The 21,002-nt window shown below is 39.8% G+C and overlaps 1 protein-coding gene across 1 annotated transcript in view; it reads right to left on the bottom strand.

Annotated features, from left to right (window-relative positions):
• Window positions 1-20,625, bottom strand: part of ube3c (ubiquitin protein ligase E3C) — a 33,570-nt gene extending 12,945 nt beyond the window's left edge. Inside the window, exons 1-18 of the mRNA XM_084747083.1 lie at window positions 20,479-20,625; window positions 19,739-19,849; window positions 19,497-19,550; window positions 18,694-18,768; window positions 17,430-17,576; window positions 17,191-17,306; window positions 16,944-17,101; window positions 16,111-16,264; window positions 14,650-14,870; window positions 14,357-14,508; window positions 12,969-13,156; window positions 9,037-9,123; window positions 8,763-8,920; window positions 7,247-7,473; window positions 3,700-3,804; window positions 3,089-3,176; window positions 1,017-1,114; window positions 260-392 (exon numbers count right to left, since the gene is read on the bottom strand). Of these exons, the coding sequence (XP_084603209.1) occupies window positions 260-392; window positions 1,017-1,114; window positions 3,089-3,176; window positions 3,700-3,804; window positions 7,247-7,473; window positions 8,763-8,920; window positions 9,037-9,123; window positions 12,969-13,156; window positions 14,357-14,508; window positions 14,650-14,870; window positions 16,111-16,264; window positions 16,944-17,101; window positions 17,191-17,306; window positions 17,430-17,576; window positions 18,694-18,768; window positions 19,497-19,550; window positions 19,739-19,804 (2,227 nt within the window). The 5' untranslated portion in view covers window positions 19,805-19,849; window positions 20,479-20,625. The remainder of the gene's footprint in view (window positions 1-259; window positions 393-1,016; window positions 1,115-3,088; window positions 3,177-3,699; window positions 3,805-7,246; window positions 7,474-8,762; window positions 8,921-9,036; window positions 9,124-12,968; window positions 13,157-14,356; window positions 14,509-14,649; window positions 14,871-16,110; window positions 16,265-16,943; window positions 17,102-17,190; window positions 17,307-17,429; window positions 17,577-18,693; window positions 18,769-19,496; window positions 19,551-19,738; window positions 19,850-20,478) is intronic.
• Between the last annotated feature and the right edge of the window lie 377 nt (window positions 20,626-21,002).

Here is a 21,002-nt window from a genome sequence, read left to right as displayed (position 1 = left end):
AACCGGAACCTTGATCCTAAATATTAAGATTTTATAGAGCAGAACAAGAGTTTCACTAAGAGTGTCAACATCAACTACAGTGTGCTTCCTCTCCCTTTTGTACTCGTCATCCTGAAAATAAATGCATGAAATAAGACCGGACACTACACAATATTTTTCAGACAACATGACGCATGTCATGGTTTATCACACTTAACACAACCAACAATGCACATGTAAAATCACTTTTTTATTTAAACTGTAGTGATGCAAGCCGTACCGTTTTCTGGAGAGAGTTTATCGTAGGCATCCTCATAGATGTAGTTGCGTCTGATGGTGACATTGATGCCATCGGGGAATGGCCCGTCCCCCTGCACGTCCCGTTTGTCAGCATAGATTAACCTCTGGAAGATCTACAGGACAGGTGTGAGCCCAGTGGCAGGGTCAGTGACAAATCCTTTCAGTTGTAAAATCTTTCATTACGAGTATAGATTCCACTATATATTATTCAGCCGTTGTTTTTGACCAGCTTTTTTTTGGCAGGTTATGCCTTTATTAGATCAGAGCAATAAGAGATAAGGGAAAGGGGTATAAAATGCAACAGACGACTGTTGATTAAATAAACTCCTTCCAAACTCAAGCTCTAGCAGCTGGTATTAAAATACTACCGTAACATGACAGACGTACCCACACACCTGACTACAGATCAGTTGGATGTTTGCCCAACATCCTGATGGAACTGACCATTGCTACCCTGTTATCTATAAATATCACACATACAGTACTGATATTTCACATCATATTATATCGAAAGGAAAAATTCTGCATCATTATGGTCTACAGCAGAATTGTTCTGCTTCCAAGACATCACATCAAATGTATGATAGCAACAATCAATCATATACAGAATGTCCATAACGTGCTTGTAATTGATAAGACCCTCATTACAACGCTAACAACAGACTTCTTCAGAGAGCATCAGTCCTAATACAGAAAACTTTTTTTTTGTGTTTGTGTGCGAGTGAACGGTGCAGTACCTTGACTCGCTCCTCGAAGGGAACCACAAAAGGGAGCTCTGTGAGGATGGCCAGATGTCTCTCTTCAGACACGGACAGCTGTGGAGGCTCTAAACCAACTGCAGAGAGAAAGACAAAATTCAACACATTAGAGCAATTTATTTTACTTTAATTTTACATTACCTTTTAACAATTATCTGATGACTTCTTATCGCACAAATTATGAAAATACATTGTTTTTTGTGGTACAATACATGAGAGCCTAAAAAACCTCAAGATGAACTTTTTTGGGGTTTTTTATGTGTAATTTGAACCCCACTTTTTTATATTTCTTTGACACATTTTGACAATTAGAAACCAAAGTTACAAGCATTCCTGCAAGATTATTTTGCAGAAACTGTCCAAAAAAATTAAGCTAATTGCTGAGTGATCACATGCTTCGCACCCAGGGTACCAATGAAGTAAGTTCAGACAGATTCTGATTGGCTGTCAGTGTTTCTAACATTCATCAAATCATTCTGAAAATGATGCCAACAATGTTGTGGACTCCACCATCCACTTAAGGTAGAACGATATTTAAAATATTATATTAATAGTTATTGTTATATTTATCATTCTTAGTGTGGTAGAGGTGGAAAGGGCTGAATCTGGCAGGTATTAACAGCTTTATTCAGGGAAACTTTAGTTAGAGGAATACTTCCTAAAATTAGGTGTCATCTGTGTATAACGTTCATCTAACAGCATCATTACCTTCATCACTGCTAAGCTCTAAGACCTAGTCCACTGTTTACAGGCCAGCCATTAAAGCCATTTCCATCCTACACCCCTTTAATTACACCCTTTTAATTAACCCAACTGTGAGCTGCCCATCCACCTGCTGGCCTTTATCCATTAAGCTGATGTTTGTTTTGTATTAAACTCGGGGTTTAGACTGTTTAGCCCACAAAAAAAATTGCCACAATAGCTAAACCGCTCTTCACCCTCCTCGCTCCGCGTCCACTGCAGCTCAATTATTCTGCTCAATTAGTCAATCTGATCTGCATTTTCCCATCAGGTTTCCATCTTTGAGGAGAAATATGGCCTCTGAGTGGTCAATACGTTGCTCATTCATCAGCCATGGGCCCGTCCATTTAAGGAAATGAGAAAAGGCCAGACAAACACATGGACCAGATGTGGCTGAGTTCATCAGGTACTTTCACACTAATTGAATTTATCCCATACAGCCTCTGAGTGGGATTAGGCAGATCATACACACATAGTTATCAGCTTGTTTTCACACCATACTTCACAGAAACCTGGGATGGCTCTGACTGAGCCAGATGAAGCTCTGCCTGCGTCAGTGTATTTCCCTCTCAGAGCCTAATTGAGTCAACGAAGAGAAAATGTGCTAATACATCTTTGTTAAAACAACAAAGCTTAATGACTTTGCTGAAGTTTTCAGCCGTGAAGTGCTATGAGAGAAATCTTTACATTATGAGGCTTTTTTACCAGCTACAAACGTACATTATCACTTGTTTAGGGAGAATAATTTTCTAGTTACACACCAAAGGACAGTTCAATTTGCACTCTCACGTCTTCCCTCCATCTACTAGAGACAGAAACTAAGATGATGACTCCAAGCTCCTCATATGGGAAATAATGTCAATGCACAGCTCCATAGAATGAAAGCAAACATGGGGAAGGTGACTTTGGGCAGCAATTAGGATGATTTCCTGGGCCATGTATCAAGCTGACACAAGCATTACTGTGTACACCGTTCTAAATTTTCATTCATTGCCAATAGAGTGGCTCTGTGCAACAGTCTGGGAGTCGTGTGGTTCTTGCTGATCGCAAATATTTCACAGACTGCTCTGAGACATAACTGCAGGATAAATGCAAAATACCAAAAGATTTATAGTATATAGCTTATAGTCGTTTTCTTTTTTGGGCACATTTGTCTTAATTTGTTTGAAAATGTAACATTACTTTCTTTTCATACAGTAGTGGGCTACTCAAAGATCGATATTCCTCAAGTTTACAGAGTTTATCAGGTCTTACTTTTTAAATCAAAAGCGATTTTCTAACAACAGAAAACAATGAACAGATCACACTACCATCAAGTGTTGACTGAAGTGGCCCAATACGTCCCATCCTTCGCGTTCTCCACACGTGTCTCGCAGATGGAACATACAACTGGGTAACCTGGAGAGAAAAGAAGGAGTTAATGAAAAAGATGAAACTCCTGCCAGTGGAGACATAAGATAAAAAGTGCTATTGCCAGAGGTGGGACCAAGTCACTGTTTTGCCACTCTCGAGTCCTACACATTTGAGTTTCAAATCCTAAACAAGTCATAACGTAATGCCTCATTGATTTACAAAGTTACTTAGCTGTGAAACTAATGTTAACTAAGCATTAGCTCCCTTATTATGACAATATTAGCCCCAACAAATATTATATTAAACATTATATTCCAAAAAGTAGTTCACCTGTCTTTAAGGCTGACAGACACTCTAATAGCTTTTACGGGAAATAAAGAGAAAAGGCCATAATTCTATGAATATTCACTAACTTAATCCACTTCATTCACCTCATAGTGGGAAGGCATGTGAATACAGCTCCAGATTATCTGCTTTTCATTTCACAAATACAATAAAAATCTGACATAATATCACACAAACAAGCAACAAATACAAAATCTAAACATGCGTGATGACAATCAGATACCTTATCTGCTCGGATGTTGACCTCCTCAGAGAGCCAGTGACCTGCTGGACAGAAGGGTCGTCTAATGTCGCGAGCTTTCACCATCTTCACCAAGTTAGTGATGACCTGGGTAGTAGATCAAACACACAGACGGGGATACATCCATACATTAACATCTCTAATCACAGAACCCACTTTACTGTAAGATTAGGAAATACACATTTCAGGTACGCAGAGAACACGGCACTGATAAAAGAGGGTTTTCTGTGTATATAAACTGTTCAACAGGATGAGGTGCCTTCGCTTAGAGAAAAAAAAAAAAAGCAATTTGAGAATTCAGCCATTAGTGCACCATTTATGGGGAGTATAAAAGAAAAACGACCTGTGCCGTCCCTCAATGTCCAGCCTTGTTAATTACCGGCGAGGTCTGCTGACATCAGCCATCGGACAGAGAATGCAAAAAGAAAGACACGGCAGCATCAGTTCACAGCACTGCAAGTATGAGCGTGGCTCTCGACTGGCCTGCAGAAGGCTCACGGTTACACTGATATTTGAAGTAAAACTGTGATTTTGTGCAGAGCCATTTAAGGTCAATAATGCAGGCTACACTGGCAATCTGGTCTCTGAATTGTTTACTTTTGTTTGCACTTATTTCCACTTAACAACGCAAACCAAAGAATTCAGATATTTAAATTCATTCTTTACAAAAAGCAATAGTTTTTTATGTTTCTTAACAATGTCTACCTGCACAATTAAAGATGATTATCAGTTTTTCCCAGTAGGATTTTGGTTAAAGCTTCAGGAATGGGACTGAAGACCTTATAGAGGCACATTTTCTAGTCAAACTTTAAGTTTCAGTCGCCTTCTACTGGACATTAATAGGCTGCTGTTGCTATGGCGAGTCGCGATCAGACAGCCGCTCTATAACCTCACACATGTCAATGCACGAGGATTCGTTAAGGGACCCGTTATGTCCGCCAATAACAGTTACAGCCGGTCCATTTCCATATAATACCCAGGCTAGATTATTTCAATCGAAATGTTCTTTCCTAAAGAACGTCATTTTCATAGAGCGACAATCAATCTCGGCCAATCACTGCAAGGCAACCAGAGTCGGCAATAATGGCAAGTGCAAAATGCTGTAAAAGGCGCGTGGCGATGGGTTTGGAGCAGGCCTACCCCCTGACTCTGGGAATGAATAAGCATTCCTTAATTAGCCCATCGGGTTAAGTGCAAGCCTTAATGGGCCTTTCCCAAACTCCAGCGTGACATCGTTCTCCAAACATGGCCAAGAAGAAAGTTCCATTAGCAATATTAATACAAGCTTAGTTGATCATTTTCATTCAATTAACTTCTTTCAATTAAATAGATAGCTCGACAATGGAGGTGATAAAAGATGGGGAGGGACGGCTGATGACACGAACCAAACATTAGCGTGTTAGGGGTCAGCGGCGTTAAACCGACTGTAAATCCCACCGTTCAATTTGGAAAATGCATTTCCCCTGCTCCCCACTTCTTTAATGGGTCGTTTTAGCTGACAAGAGGCCTTTGAGCAGATCTTTTATGAAAATTCCTGACGTGCTCCTCGCGTATTTGCCACCTTTCACAGAACTCCAGTGTTTCTTCCGTCAGAGACTACCAGCCAAGAACAAAGTCGCTAAATTACCATTTCCTTGATAGAGAGAACAGAGAGAAGAGGCGAGATGTGGAATGAGAAAAAGAGGCGAGGAGAATGTAGTTAATGCTGTTTTCTGCCTCATTTCCTCTGGGTAAATAACCAATGGATGACCTCCAAGGCAGCTCTGCACCTTGTCTTTGCCTGCTCATGCATATGTGGTTGATTTGCACTAACACAGACGGGCATTAGGCCACTCCGCCTCAATGCACAGAGAGGCAACACAAGAATTATCCCCGATGCTGATATGTCACATATGACAGTTAATGTAGTCAGGTATCAAAGGAAAAGAATGAAACAAATGTTGAATTATTGTCATGAAAAAGATTTTTTAAAAAAAACTTTAAAACTGAAGACGTGCAAATGAAGGATGATCTCAACACATCCAGTGTGTTCTCATTTTCAATTTTGAGGTCAGGATTTGACTTTTGACCTAATTTAAAAATAAGTAATCCAATAATTCTGGATTATATGTATGCTATATATCATCTCTGGCCAGGATAAATATATATTCTTATTATGCAGTACTTACATTTTAAGCAGCTTAAGTGAAAATGACAACACTCTCATGAGATATAGTGCTTAGTGTTGAACACAGTTGTAAACTGAGAAAACTACATTTCTGAATGGGTGTTCATGCTTTAAGGTTGTAAGAAGTCTAAGTATCATTCTATGGTCATATGGGTGCAAGAAGGCGCAAGGCAGCAGCCCTGCAGCAGGTCTCCAGTGACGTGTAACAATCATTTTCCTTATTTTAGTTGTTAACTGTGAGCATGAACTCAAATAAACTCAACTCAAAACTTAAAAATAGAAATAGAAGGTTAGTCTATGGGTTACCATTGTTGAAATATTAGCTGAACATACCATGGACTGACAAATCACAGTTTAAACTTGTTCAGTCTAACCACTGAGTAGACTGCAAAGGGCCCAAAGAAAAACAGGTTCCCAAAATATTCAAATCCCAATTGCGCCACTGTGATTCAATAATCACACTTACGTTTTTTTTTTCTGGACTGGAAAACAAATTCAAAATCAAAGTGTACTTTTGAGAAAATAGTTACAACAGTATTCTCCCCTGTCATACAACACTTCAGGGACATGGATAAATGGAACTTTTAATCATTTAGTTCTTATTCTTTTGAGACCAAAAACTTTTTTTTTAAGATTTTGGGCTTTTGCCTTTATTACAAAAGTGACAGCATAAGATTTGACAGGAAAGTGGGCAGAGAGAGGAGGTATGACACGCAGCAAATGGGCCATAGGCAGGAGTCGAATCAGCAGCCACTGCACATGACTAAAAGCCTCAGTACACGGGGTGCCCACTCTACCAAGTGAGCTAAAGGGCCGCCCCGGACCAAAACTGTTTTGAATGTAAATAATACATTTTATGCCCAAATTATACTGTTTTTATTGACTGTATGCTAAAATAGCCACTACTGAGGACACACGGTGGCAGTGCAGCCTCCTGACACCTTCTACTTCAGTTCCCACACTGGGTTTAATGACAGTGGGGAAAGTGAGACATGGCAGCAAGAACAAGAAGACAATAGACAAACAAGTTTGACATGTTGATGCACAAATGTATTTTTGTTGTTGTTCATCAAGTATTTTAAAAGCACATTTCCCCAAATAGTAATCAAGTAAAAAAAATAGGCACCATATCTACAAGAATTTTAGACAACAAATTCTTGAGAGGAAAATGAAGATTTCCTTCAGGTGAATGTTTTAGGATCCATTATTTCTGCTTAATATCCATGTCAAAATTGGATTGGAGTAAAAGAAATGCATTTACATGGCAGGTGTGATTACTAAACATCAGTTATTGGACAAATATGACAAAAAAGGGTTGACGTACAATCAACTGTACTGTGCAGGTAGCTTTGTTCGTCTTACCTTGAAGAGCTGTACCCAGCGTTTTTGCTCGGCCTGGATGCGCTGCTGGACCTCAGTGTTTGTCTTCACACCCACACTGCGGAAGGCAGCCATGTACTCCTCGCGGTGCTCTGTCTTGGTCTCGGGGTAGGCCAGCTTGATGATTCCAAGGCACGCGTCCCTCAGACAGCGAGACAGAGTCACCAGCTCTGCCAGCGTGAAGGGCATCATGGAGGACTGTGTCTGACCTGTTGAGAGGCAGAATGGATTCATTCTCTTTTACAGATATTGATTTTCACATTTACATGGCGGGAAGGCAGAGTGTGACTGCTGAAAACAACAGACAGAGTATTATTTTGCTAAGACCACCAAATGAGGGAAATGGAAAATGACAGACGAGCGTGTCCACAGGGTGACCAGCTCCAGGGATCTGTGTCTCAATCAGACAGACATGATGTCCAGCAATCCCCTAACAATGTATTCGTTTGTCAAAAATTAGATATAGTCTAGTGCAAAGATAAGGAGCATTTGGCAATTAACAGTTTGTGCTTGACTTTTTCATTTTTTGACTGCCAACATGGCCATTAATATTCCAGAATTCTGGCCATATAAAGCGACTACCAGACATACGCTTTAAATAGCCTTATAAGGTGTAGTGCTATTTGTTTTAGTAGTGGAACGCACCTGTGGTACTCTTAACTGATGATTTGACGTTGGAACACTTATGAAAAACAAATTGTGCAAAATGAGACTATTCAAAACAAAAAAAGGGCAGAGTGTCTTTCCGGGGCGCTCTGGTAGCACTACACCGATGGGTTAAGTTTATTTCTTTGTCCTTTTCTCATCTGGACACACAGAGGATGTGATCACATAAAACAAAAGGTTAAATACTTATTTAACATGGTAGAAGTGTGGCACAACTACGCTCAGCTGGTAAAGTGTGCACCCCATGTACTGAGGCCATTAGTCCTCTGGGGCAGACATGGGTTAGATTCCAGCCTGAGTCCCTTTGCTACATGTTTGCTACATCTCCTGCCTCTCTCCCCGATTTCCTGTCTTCTCTATAGCTGTCCTATCTTAGGAGAGGCACAATAGTCTAAAAAAATACAAAAAAAATGCTCCTTTCTGTACTGTGGAGAGCACCACGTGTCAATAACTGTCATTCTTGCAGTTCACTGTTTAATTCAGCTCTATGTGCAGGAAACTTCAGTACTGAATACAAAAGTAGATACGGACAATTCATTTTTCTTTTTTTTATGTGTTATTGTTATTTCAGATATTTTATTTTGTCTATTAGGAATATTTCCAAACAGACATTTTGATGATTTAAATTTTTCATCTGCTGGACAACTACTTGTGATTCCAGCAAAAAGCCAACATGAAGCCTGATCCCATTCAGACATACACGATGCTCTTCGTCAGAAAGTAGATGAGGGCACAGATTAGTAAGATAACATGAAAAGCTTGCAAATATAGGGCCATTATGTGATGTTTCTGAAAGATTCAATTACAAAATGCGGGAGAACAGGTGTACTACCTTCCATTTCATGACCAAAAAACTCGCTGTCATGCACAGAGATGAGCGAGTGGCTGAAGAGAGAACTGAAGAGATAGAAGAGGGGAATGATGCGGTTGGAGTCCTCGAACGACATGGGAGAGCCTCGGGAAATCAGCTGCAGCAGCGGCACCATGGAGCTGAGGGGGCAGACAGACAGGATGCAGAAATAATATGTAAACAAGTCGAAATATGAATATCCGATTACACACACACAATGATATATTTGCCAATGATCAGCTTTGAATTAGCTCACCCAGTGATCATTTTGGTTGTCATGGAAGTTATCAGGTGCCAGAGATGCCTCAGGAAACGTGCATTGAAAGCTAAACTGTACAGAAGTCTGCAGAGAACAAAGAAAGACAGAGGCAGATTAGATTTAAACACTTACTTAGATAAGGAACACGTCTCTCATCAACAGGACGACATGAGCTATTTCAATCAGATGACACAATCGGTGAGAACAACAGTAAAATTACTTTCCGTCAATTTGTCTGCTATGTTGGGATTGTTAACTTTGCCCTGTTAACCAGAGGACATAAGTAAAAAGGGGAGAAAGAAACAAATGACACAGTTAACCAACATTTTGCTCATAGAATTTTCTTGGCCTTTCTCTCCCCTTTTATACCCTGTGAGGGCCGAAAAGAGATTAAATGAGCCATTAAGCTTTATTTAGGCGAGGCACCTTCCATTAGTAAACTAGTTGCTGGCGAGGGTGCCCAGCTCGGGTCATAAACAGCCCCTCTGGCTTCCTGCTGGAGCCCCATTTAACTTAATGGCCAGGGGAGCAAGACAATGGAGGACGGAGGAGGAGGGGAGGCCTGGTCCTCGCTGTGACCCCGCAGCGCCAGCATGCTTCCACACTCATGCTGAATTACATGATAACACTGCGGAGGGCCCACATACCTCGCTATACTCAACGGGCTGTGGCACCAAGGTGTGAAGCTGCTCTTTGTTCAAGTGTGTGTGTGTGTGTGTGTGTGTGTTTGTGTATACTCCTAAATTGCATGGCTTTTCACACAGAGGGTAAGTACAGGTGACAATAATGTGTTAAGTAAGCTAAAAAGGCAAAATAAAGTGCCCCTGCATATAATAGGCTCTTGTTTAAGAGTGACAGTGCTGACACCTATAAGGATGCTTGGCTTTAATAGGGCAGCATCATGTATTCTCAGCAGTGGAGGGGAGTTAAGTTCAGCAGAAAAAAGAACAAAGAGAAGAAGAGAGAAGCAGTGTTAAATTTGCTGACTAATAATTTTCATCATAGTTTTTATCAAAAACTTTTTTTCACTAACAATTAGACAAAAACTGGATAAAAAGTAATTTATGATGACAGAATCTACAAATACTTTCATCAACAAATAGAGACAAAATAAAAATGTTAGGGAGGAACGAGATTCGATCTCTTTGTGTGACATCAAACTGAACAGAAATATCAACATTTGGGAGAAACAGAAGAACAGACATATGGATACATTTCATATTTTATATGACAGAAATCAATCAACTCGAAGCGATATTTGCAATGAGTGACATTTTTAAGGACTCTGCCCAAATATAAGTTATTTAAAAACAATACAGAAAAGGCAATTTAAAGGAACTTAACACAGCATTCCTGTGACACTTGTGTTGTCCACTTTTCCCAAGAACCGTGATTTGGCTCAGTGGTCCTCAAACTTTTTCTGGCGTGCTCCCCTTTCAGACTGAAATCTTCTGATATTTAACTAAAACTAGTCTAAAGATAAAATAATTCAAAAGACTAAAGTATGACTAAAACTGGCACTTTAGTCAAAAGACTATGACTGAATCAAAATTTTCTGCCAAAATTAGTAGAGTAGTAGAGTGACAGAGAGAGAATCCTGCATCTGCTGAATATTCTCCTCTCAATGTCAACGCTCAAATTCCCATTCCACCATTCAATCTACCAAGAACCCATTCAAAACTCCCAAAATGGAAATGAGCATTAGGAGCCGAGTGTCAGACAACCCTCAATAACGGTTTGAAAAATGGTTTGTGCCGAGCACACACCATCTGTCAGAGGTACAAGGCTCAGGAGAGGAGCGAGGAGTAGTGCTGTGGGCTCATAACAAGTGATGCAAGTGTTTGATTGAAATGGGAAACAAAGCACTAAATGCCAGCTGACACACTGATTTACGGCCTGAGAGAACCCAAACCCCCATTTCAATCATGGAATGAACCACTAATAAACAAAGTCAAGACATCAAAAGGGGTTGTGTGTGTGCGTGCGTGTGTGTGTGTGTGATGAATAACACAAGGATCATTTCATTTTGCGGTAATGAAAGAATCTGTTCAGCAGAAAAAAATACCAGCACTGCTCAGGGTCAAATTTGATACTATAAAGACTGAAGGAGTGACTTTAGACGTAAATATAAATCCGTTATGCAGACTTTTGTATTAATGTGATCGTTATCTCATGACAACACAAAAATCACAGCAACTATTCAAAAGTAAATAAAGGAGCAAACACTTTCATCAGAGCAAGCCCCATTGGCAACAGAGTGCTACTTTGGGTAAAACCAAACTATCAAAGTGAAATTACACCAAATATCCACCGCTAAACAATTAAAGTGAAATTACACCATACTCACAAGAACAAACCTGGGCTTAGGACAATTAGTGAACCAATCAAAAATCAATTTTGGTCCTGAATCCTTGCGCAGCTTTTAAGCCTTCCTCTGAAAAAATACATTTCATGAGACATTTTACATATTTATTAAAAAGGCAGCGTGCCGGGCGGGCTGGACGACTGGCCAGCCTCTCTTTTTTTTTTTGCTGTAAGAGCAGTAAATCAAGGCCGGGATGCAATTTGCTCCCCTTAGCCTCTTGTAAAGCTATCCCGTCCACTCCTGCAGTGATTAATCTTTCTCAGTGAGCTAATTATTTTGTACAGATATCCAATAATGATGGAAGACGAAGGGCAGGATTTATGGTAAAAGCGAAGAGAAGGAGGAAGCCATAAAAAATTAAGGGGAATGGGGGGGGGGGTGCACTGAAATTCCGCTAAATTCTGCAAAATTACTAACTGACTATCAGACTCAAGCTGCATGTGTCCAGTTTTTTTTTTATTATTACTGAGGAAGCTAGTCTTTGTTTATCCTTTTAAGCATGGTTTTAAGTAAAGTAGGGCTAATAAAAAACATATGCACAGCAAGATACAGTTGCAAACGTGATATGAATCTTGATACATCAACATCCCCACCCACATGTTTAAATCAACTGGCTCCACTAATAATTAACTAGAGCAGGTTGACCATCCATGAAGCTCAGTCTGGATAACCTCCTGTCAGTCAATGCACCATCCAACCACCCCCTCCACCCCCACCACACACACACAGAGAGAGCACCTCTGACATCCTGGCCTTAATGTAATCAACCTGAGAAGGGGTAATTGCCCTCATCCAGAACTGACAGCTTCCCTGACGTCCCGGCTTCCTTTGCCGGTTGTAAATGCCAGTGGGCGAGGACAACTGATAACTGCCTGCCTCACTTGACCGTTATTTACATTACTGCTTACAGCGCGGAAACACATAAAGACACAGTTTTCCTCTCAATCAGGTAGGTGTGTAAACAAGCTCTCAGAACGCAGGGCTGATCTTGACAAGACATGTAAAATGTTATGACTTCAAATAAAAATGAAAAAAACGGTGTGATGTTTTGATTCAGAAACACCTGCTCCGCTGTGAAATCAATATATTCAAAGTATCAAAAGTATTGTATTAAAATTACGGAAGGATACCTACAAGCGCTTATTTTTGATCTACTTTAGATTAATATATATGGCAGCCAATTTCCGCCTGTGTGGTGGAAAAAAAGATACTGTAAGTCATTATAATGAGAAAATTCCTCAAAATAATAGCTTAGTATCTCAGTTAGTGTCATAGCTTTTATCTCAGAATAATAACAAACTTTCTAAAAAATAATGACTTTGTATCCAAGTCATTATTTTGAGACACTAAGTCATTTTTTGAGAAGGTTTCTCATTATAATGACTTACAGGATCTTTTTTTCCCTCATCACATTGGCAGAAATGGGCTTCTATGGGGATATATTATTGATATACATTATAAAGCTTCCTTGTTCTTTATATAATAAAACCATAACAACATAATAAATAATATTCTATGTTATAATATAAATCCTTCCAGTCTCATCAGGTGTGTATATTCGTACCTGACTTTGGGCACCATGAGGCGATGCTGAACCATGAGTGTGTGACAGATGGAAGCCATCATGGTGAAAACCTCCTCGCTGGCCGAGTCCCTCCACACCAGGTTCAGCAGAGCATTAGTCTGATGTTTAGTGTCCAGCTTGTGGACACATTCCTCTGTGATCAGCTGCACAGAGATTCTGCTGTCATCCTGAAAGAGAGAGGGAAACACACGTGGTTTGGAGGCTGGGAAAAACAGGAGTAAAGTGCCACACTGTGCCAACACACAGAGTAAAGAAATTAAGATCACATCTTAGTTTATCTTAGAAATGTGGTTTATTGGTATTTATATTTATTTATTTATGTCATTTTATTTATAGCGAACCGTGTATAGTTTAAGACATAAATGTCGCCATTTGATGCACCATAGGAGATTGTAGTTTAAAACTAATTTGTATCTGTAGTCCCATCAATTGATTCTGATGGTCAAAATCATTGATCGTGTTTTGGGTTATTTGGTGTTGTCTCACTGTTTTACTAAAAATATAACATCTAAATCATCCTTCAAGGGGACTTCTTTATTTTTTCAAAGTATTCTGGGCCGCCTGTTTTCAAGAAGAACAGAACTGACAGGAGATCAGAGGCATGGGGTGAGATAAAATGCTCTGTATTTTGCCTATACTGAAATTAACTTTAGGCTGTCACTGTTCTTTCTACATTGCCTGCATGGGTGAATACTGTGATACATTTTTATTTAGTATAACAAATGCACTATATTTTGTTATATTTACCCACACTGGTAACAGTACTGAAATGTGTGCATAAAGTGGCACAGCTTTATACTGATATAACAAAGCTAGCATGAATAGGATACGCTGTACAATCAACTAAAATTTATTAGTCAGTTAGAGTTAATCCAGCCCAGTAGTCATGACACAGCAAGAATAAAAATGGGCTAGTCGTGTTTTGCTTTTGAGAAAAGAAATATGACTGAAATTTAGTTTAATATGTCCTCCCCTTGTGATGTTTGTTAGTGCTTAGATTTTTTGAAGGCTGATCCTGACACTACATCCACACGATCATTTCCATAATTTCACTGAAAATGCATCACATCACATGACACTGGGCGCGTGTGCCACTGTAAACGGGAAGTAGATCAGCAGTGGGCATCAATCGTATCACTCTCCTGATACCAGTTCCGATATCTAAACTCTTGTGTGTATTCTGGCCGACACACGATACATTCAAATGAGAATATGTTTAATTATCAGGGTCAGACCAGATTGAATCAATACATCCCTAATACTACAAATTTATGAGCCTGATTTATTTAACAAAATGAATATTGTTCTAATCTTGGTATAATGCCATTACTGCTTTGTGTGTACATGTATGTGTGTATGCATCGTACCTGCATGGGAGGTGGATGGATGCCCGTGTCATCGTCATCCTCTGAGTCGCTGCTAACTTCAGGCCTGCTGCTGCTCTCTGACACCGGCAGCAGCGGCAGCAGCGTCTGCAGAGCCCGCAGGTACAGCAGGAGACCCTCCTCTGATAGTGAGCCTGCCAACACACGCCCATCACCGTTACTGTGCACACCATCATATCTTCATCTTTATAAATCAGTCCAAGGGTTTATGCTCAAACGAGCCATGTATATACTGTGAGCGTGCGGTGTGTGCAACTCTAAACTGTGCCACCTACTTAAGCAGTTCTCCCCTGCAGACAGGACGAAGTAGAAAACCCATGGTGCCTGGCTCTGCGGTGCAGAGAAGGAGTTGATGGTGGCCTGGAGGGAGCTCAGGAAGGCTTCAAATGGGAATGAGAGACGGACGTCAGACAGCGCCGGGATAAAGAAGTGAAAGATCTGCTCGGTGAACGGTGCAGAGATAAACTCCTCGGTAAAGGCGCCAAATACAAACTGCCTATAAAGCAAGAGACAAAAAGAGAAGTTAACACCCTGCATGAAGAGAGAAACGTGTAAACAAATCTGAATCAAAATACTATATGTTCATACAGAAATCAACCGAAGGTGGCTTGTTCTAACGCCACCCTGCTCTTTCTGCTGCGTGAGTGCTCCAATATTGTATCTCCAAACAGAGCTGCTTTGTGTGGCATAGTCACACACATCTGGTGGGCCAAGTCAGATAATTAGCTGTTAGAGTCTGTGTGTACACAAGTTTCTCTCACTCCCGCCTTGCTTTTCTTCAAAGAAGAAAAGAAGTGCCCTGTCGTTTGTTATTAAGAATGTCTCAAACTGAGGGCAAACAGCCTGATATTCTGCACTCTGGCGAGCGAGCGAGTCTGGGGGCCTTTTATGGCTTGTTGTAAATTGGTCTCTGAAGCAATTACTGCTTCAACACTGACTAGAGGGGACAAAAAACTGCTGCAGTTTGTCTGATCACTTTAATGGATGATTTTAAAGAATTCACAAGGGAGACAGACTTTCCTTTCCTGTTATAACGCAGTTGTCTTCTCTCTGTACTCAAAAGGCAGCAATTTCTCTGTGAACATCAGTAACTTTAAGTTTATCAGTGAATCCTTCTCATCTTATTATGTGCTGACTTTTTTATGATTCTCTATTAATTGTCAATAGGAAAAAATTTGCTTTTCGGCAGTCTCCAGAGGAAGGTCACATAATGAGGTCATCAGTCGGCAGCGCACGAGGACCGAACCTTTAGTCTGTTGCCCTTGGACGCTTCATTTACATGAGGAAATTTTACTATCAGACACAGGGCGGAGAAGACAAAGAGAAGACAGGATGTAGCTGGATAAATTTTGTTTTTGATCGAACACATCACCTCAGTGTCTGATGGAAATCATACTACTCGGACAGCATTTAGCTCTTGAGCAACTGTTGTTCATACTCTTGTGAATGCCACCGTGGCCTTTCCCAGCAGCAGCCTCTGAAATGACCTCTCGTGTGCCAAATAGCAGTAAGATTTATTTTCGGTGGAGAACTTAGTAAGGGTGACCCATGACTGAATACCTTAGACATGATCTGAGACTAACACAAATGCTGACGGAAAATTGCTTCACAATGAGGCAAACAAAAACCTTTAAACTCATGAATTTTCTATTAAATTGTATAATAATTATTTTGACTATTAAAACAAACTTTGGCAGATAATCTTTGTGGTCAGTGCGTTCAGTCTCGTGCTGTACCTTGCGCCTGTTGTGCAGGAGGAATAGGTAAAGTGCAGAGGTTTGAGGATGTGCTCCAACAGTGTGCTTGCCAAAGGGACAGAGGGAGCGTCACTGTACTCCAGACTGGAAGGGAGTCTGTGGTTCACAAGAATATACAGCGACCTATAGTATCCTGAAGAAGAGACAAAAAGAGAAATTAAATTCAAATAGGATGTTTAGACACCAGCTCATTTTCTAAAACATGCATTAATATATTTACTAGGGCTTTAACGATACTAAAACCTAAGGTATGATAATACCAGTTATCAGTTGTAAGAACATTCTTTAGTCATTTAATGTTTAGCTTTTCTCAGTGTTAGACATCAGCTTAAGTCTCACTTATACTAAAAATGTAAAAAGCAGAAACAAGGATAACCTGCAACATTAGCTGAAGGAGTTGGTTCCCCTAAGCTTCATATTTTTAGCTGTAGAAGTAGGGCTTGCCAGTTTGCCTTGTTAATTAGGCTTCAAGACATCTGACTGTAGTTGACATAGTGTCGAAAATTAAACAAGATTCTTTGTGTTGACGGGGTAAGAATCATTTTAAACAGCGCTGTTGAAATGACTCATGCCTCTTGGAAAATGTAAACACTGTGAGATGTACTTGACCAGTGCACAGCAGCACTGTATATACTCAGGTGCCAGTCAGAGCAGGAACTGTCCGTGTATAGATAAAAGTAGTCAAACACACTTCAGACGAATTCATATTGATATACATTCACCCTGTCTATACAATACAACCCTGAATGTTTGACAATTAGGCCTTCAAAGGTTTATTTGTGTCAGTCATACAGCACACCTTATGAACTTACCTTTCTGTACCATATAGTGCAAAATCTGCTCGAGTAATGAAGCTACATAGTTAGCATCTGGAATAACAGGAAGATAGGTTTTCTCTGAAGAAAAGATTTCTAGCATCCGCATGGGAACTGCCACATTTAGACTGTCGTCCATGCAGTTTTGTAGGAGTCTGTGGAGACAAAAAGAGAGACAAGTGAGACTACCATGTGTTTATGCATCCAGCTGCTAAAGAGATGAATACATTCTTTAGTGCTGTACCTGCAACAGAAGCCCAAGATCCTCTTGATCTGAAACATACACGTTTGTCTCTGTGGGCCAGTCAACAGCTTCACAAACTGACTGTTGAGTTTCACCAGGTTCTGGCACAGCCATACCTTTATGAACACAAAAATAAGACACAATTCATTAGATGCATGAGGCGTCTGGCTATAATAGCATGTATAAAACAATCAATGTACTTGTAATTGAAGAACATCAAAGATATTTCAAATTCTCACCAATCTCTGTGCATCCACACTCTGTCTGTAGAAAAATATGAGCTGTCTTGATAAGAGACAGAGACTAGGACCGTCCAAGACATACTGAGCTCCCCCTGCCAGCGTCCGGTTGACACACTCATCAAAACTGGCTCTCTGCGTGGCGTACTGGAAGAACAAGTTCAAAGGTCACACACCGCAAATGCTTTGTTTGACTTGTTTGAAGGCTCAATCTGGGATTATGACATATGACAAAGTCATACAGACATTTTTATCTGTAAAGCCAAAACAGTAATCAGTTGTGATGACGTGTTTTCTCTTATCTGCTTTGTCAACACACATGCTACGGTTAGGGTCTCGTCATGAGCACTGAATGTGTGTCTATGTCTACATTAGGACTGCAGCCAAAAGTGGTCCAAATCAGACATATGTGACGCAGATATTTTTTTTTTTCATGCAAGTGTGAACAGCATAAGTCACATGGAATCTGATCTTTTATATTCTGATTTGGGCCACTTTCACATGATCCCAAATCACATACAGCTCTGATTTTTTGCAAGGCAATCTCAGTCATATCAGAATTCATGCAACTTTGTCTTATGGCAAGATTCTTGTGGAGAGGCTGTGACAGATACAGTGAAAAGTAGCCCTGTTTCCGTGAAGCCCTTCATGTCACAATCTTGCCACTCCTGACTCCAACTCTGCATCTACTCACACCTCCATACAGAAATAGCAGCCAAATGTATCAATACTTTTTCACCCCTACAAAATTAAAACAAAACAATATCAGTTACTTGTATTATTGAAAGTACCAAAGTTAGAAAAAAAGATCTAAGTTCTCATTTAAGAGAACTTCAGTCTCAGTTCAGTCTTTATTGTCCTGTGGCATAGCAAAACCAGACAGCAATCAGTGACCTTTTCCTGTTCCAGAGCAGGAATAACTTTTTTTTCTTTTTGCCATGGTATCAAAAGAGGTATCAAGTATCAATTTTTATGCTAGTTTTGTACTGAAGTTTAAAATGCTGATATCTTGACAACTCTAAGCCAATGCTCAACAAAAAGCTAGAATTAAAAACTTTCTCCTCATCCTTGTACTTGTTATTACCTGCTAAAGAATTTGTTGAATTCCACTGCAGATTAAGTTCTAAATGAAACTGTTAATGCTGACTTCAGTGGTCTCCGTGTTTATTTCTATATGACAGTGTGCTGCATGTGATGTCTTTGTTATTGTTCTTTTCTGCATATCGGTCAATCCAGCCAAATAAAATAAAACTTCCAGACTTACCTCTCGTTTTAAGTCCTGGTAGCCACGAATGTAGGACTGAATGATAATAGCATTCTTCAGCCGTTTTCTTTCATCCTGCGTATTAAAAAAAAACAAAAAAAAAGACTTAGAACTTATTAAGACAGCATCAGTGACCACCGCAACAAAGGAGGTCAATACCTTTCTAACATGAAAACTTAATATACAGCATTTACTCTTTGGGCTGCAGGAATTTTTACTTGAATTGGCTGTAGTATGACTTAATTTTAGGGGGACAGTTCACCCAAAAATCAAAAATACACATTTTTTTATCTTACCTGTAGGGCTATTTATCCTTCTAGATTGTCTTGTGTGTTACTGAGTTTTGGTGTTATTGGCCATAGAGATATCCACCATCTCTAAAATACAATGGAACTAAATGGCACTTGGCTTGTGGTGCTCAAATTGGGAAAAAAAAAAAAAGGTTTTTCCCAAAATCCTAATCCATTCACAAAACTTGTTGTGAGCAGTTTCATGTAGGAACTATTTTCTGTCTACCAAACCACTCCCACTAGAAGCATTCTTGTACTCATGGACAAGATTCTTGTGCTTCTGACAGTGCAGGATGTAAACGTTACTGGTTTCCTCCTCGGCTGAGCTATAATCTCTTGTCCATATGTTTTTTTTTTTTTTTTTAATTTGGGGTGATCTGTTGCTTTTACTGTGGAATTTTGTCTCTCCGGGAAAATCATCAAGAGCATCTTCAAATAACCACACCAGACAGATACATGGAGCGACATGCTTTTCATGAATAACTTGTAAACAAAACGTGGCAACATAGTTACCTCTCTTTTTCTTCTTTCTTCTTGAGTGCGGTGCAGCAGAGATGCTTTCTCCTCCTGAATAGCAACAGAAGATCACCATTAGAGTTGTAGTTTAAACAATAACATGCTTTATGATTTTTGGCTAAACCCAAACATGTGAGAAATTGATTTTTTTTTTTTTTGTAAAGAACAGCAGACATGTTGTCACTGGTTTGCTGCTGTTTAATTTCACTCCATCTTCCCTGCAAAAAGTCAGCACTTACCTTTTTACTTGCTCCACCAAGTGATACCTTGGGTCTTGTTTTGAAATCTCCCTCAAAGCTGAACATTGTTAGATTTTTCCCATTGACTGATTCAGAGGTTGCCTCTGATTTCTGGAAGACAAAGTGAAAGGAAAACCAACTCTAAGTCATAATCTAATACCCAACGGTGGGGCAAACACTGAGACAAGTGATGTAATGAAAGAAAAATGACCTGATGACTCGTGACTTGGCTCTAAGTTACAAACAATTAACTTAAGCTAGTCGATCCTTCAATCATAAGAGCAAGCTCCTGCGTTTGTTGTTTGCAATTTATATGGAAAAAGTAAAACAGTCATGAACGTGGATGTAGACCAATGTGAACGTCAAGGCACAAGGTTAAATTTAGCAAATTACACGACTGACAGTTTCAGTTTTGGTAGCAACAATAGTTAGCTAGCCGGTCAACTTAGCTAGCTAATGACTCAGCAGCTGCCAGGTATTATACGCTGCTGTTCATTTATTTGACCTCAAGCAGCAAAGAAGACACCGAATCACATAGCATTTATTGATGACATGCCGCAGTTAATGATTCGTACATTTGTGAGAAACATTTTGTTGACGTTAGCACTGCAGCTAGCTAGCTAGCAAAGCAGCTAAGCAGTCAGACAGGCTAACTTTACGGGGGGTGTCTTCCTATCCGCATGTCCTTTTTGACATCGCTCATATCACAGGCGACTCGTCTGAGAATTAGAATCGTTTACCTTTGACTTTTGAATTAAGAAGTGAAACAGACACAGTAACACTGGGAAGGCAGTTTAGGTTAATCCAAACGTCAAGTCTTCTTTTCCTTCTCTCCCTAGAAATCAACACAACACAGTGGAGCAGCCAACTTAGCTGTATCCGCTTCCTGTCATATCAGCCAGCTGATTGGACGAATTGCGTGTCAATCATGTCTGAGCGGTTTAAACCCGCCTCTCCTCTAGATCCATTGAGAAGGTTCTATGACCTGTGTGTGTTGGTGTGCTTTTTACACTGTAGTCTATTGTAACCAAGGAAGGGCTTGAGCAGATTTGATGCTGATAATATTGGCTCTGATTTTACTTTATACTTAAATAATAAAGTTTGGTTTCAACAAACGCAATGGCAATAAAATCAGATAATTTATTACAGACCCAGTAATTCTCTTATCAAAAAAATGTTATCCACAAATCCAAATTCATTAAATCTAAACCCTTATTTACTGTATTTGAAAGTGAAAATAAGCAATATGTAGGCTAAAAATTAT

Source organism: Lutjanus erythropterus, chromosome 21 (assembly GCF_056507025.1).
Source record: "Lutjanus erythropterus isolate fLutEry1 chromosome 21, fLutEry1.hap2, whole genome shotgun sequence".
NCBI lineage: Eukaryota > Metazoa > Chordata > Actinopteri > Lutjaniformes > Lutjanidae > Lutjanus > Lutjanus erythropterus.
The sequence above is the reverse complement of the archived record's forward strand: the minus strand, read 5'-3'. Positions and strand labels throughout refer to the sequence as shown.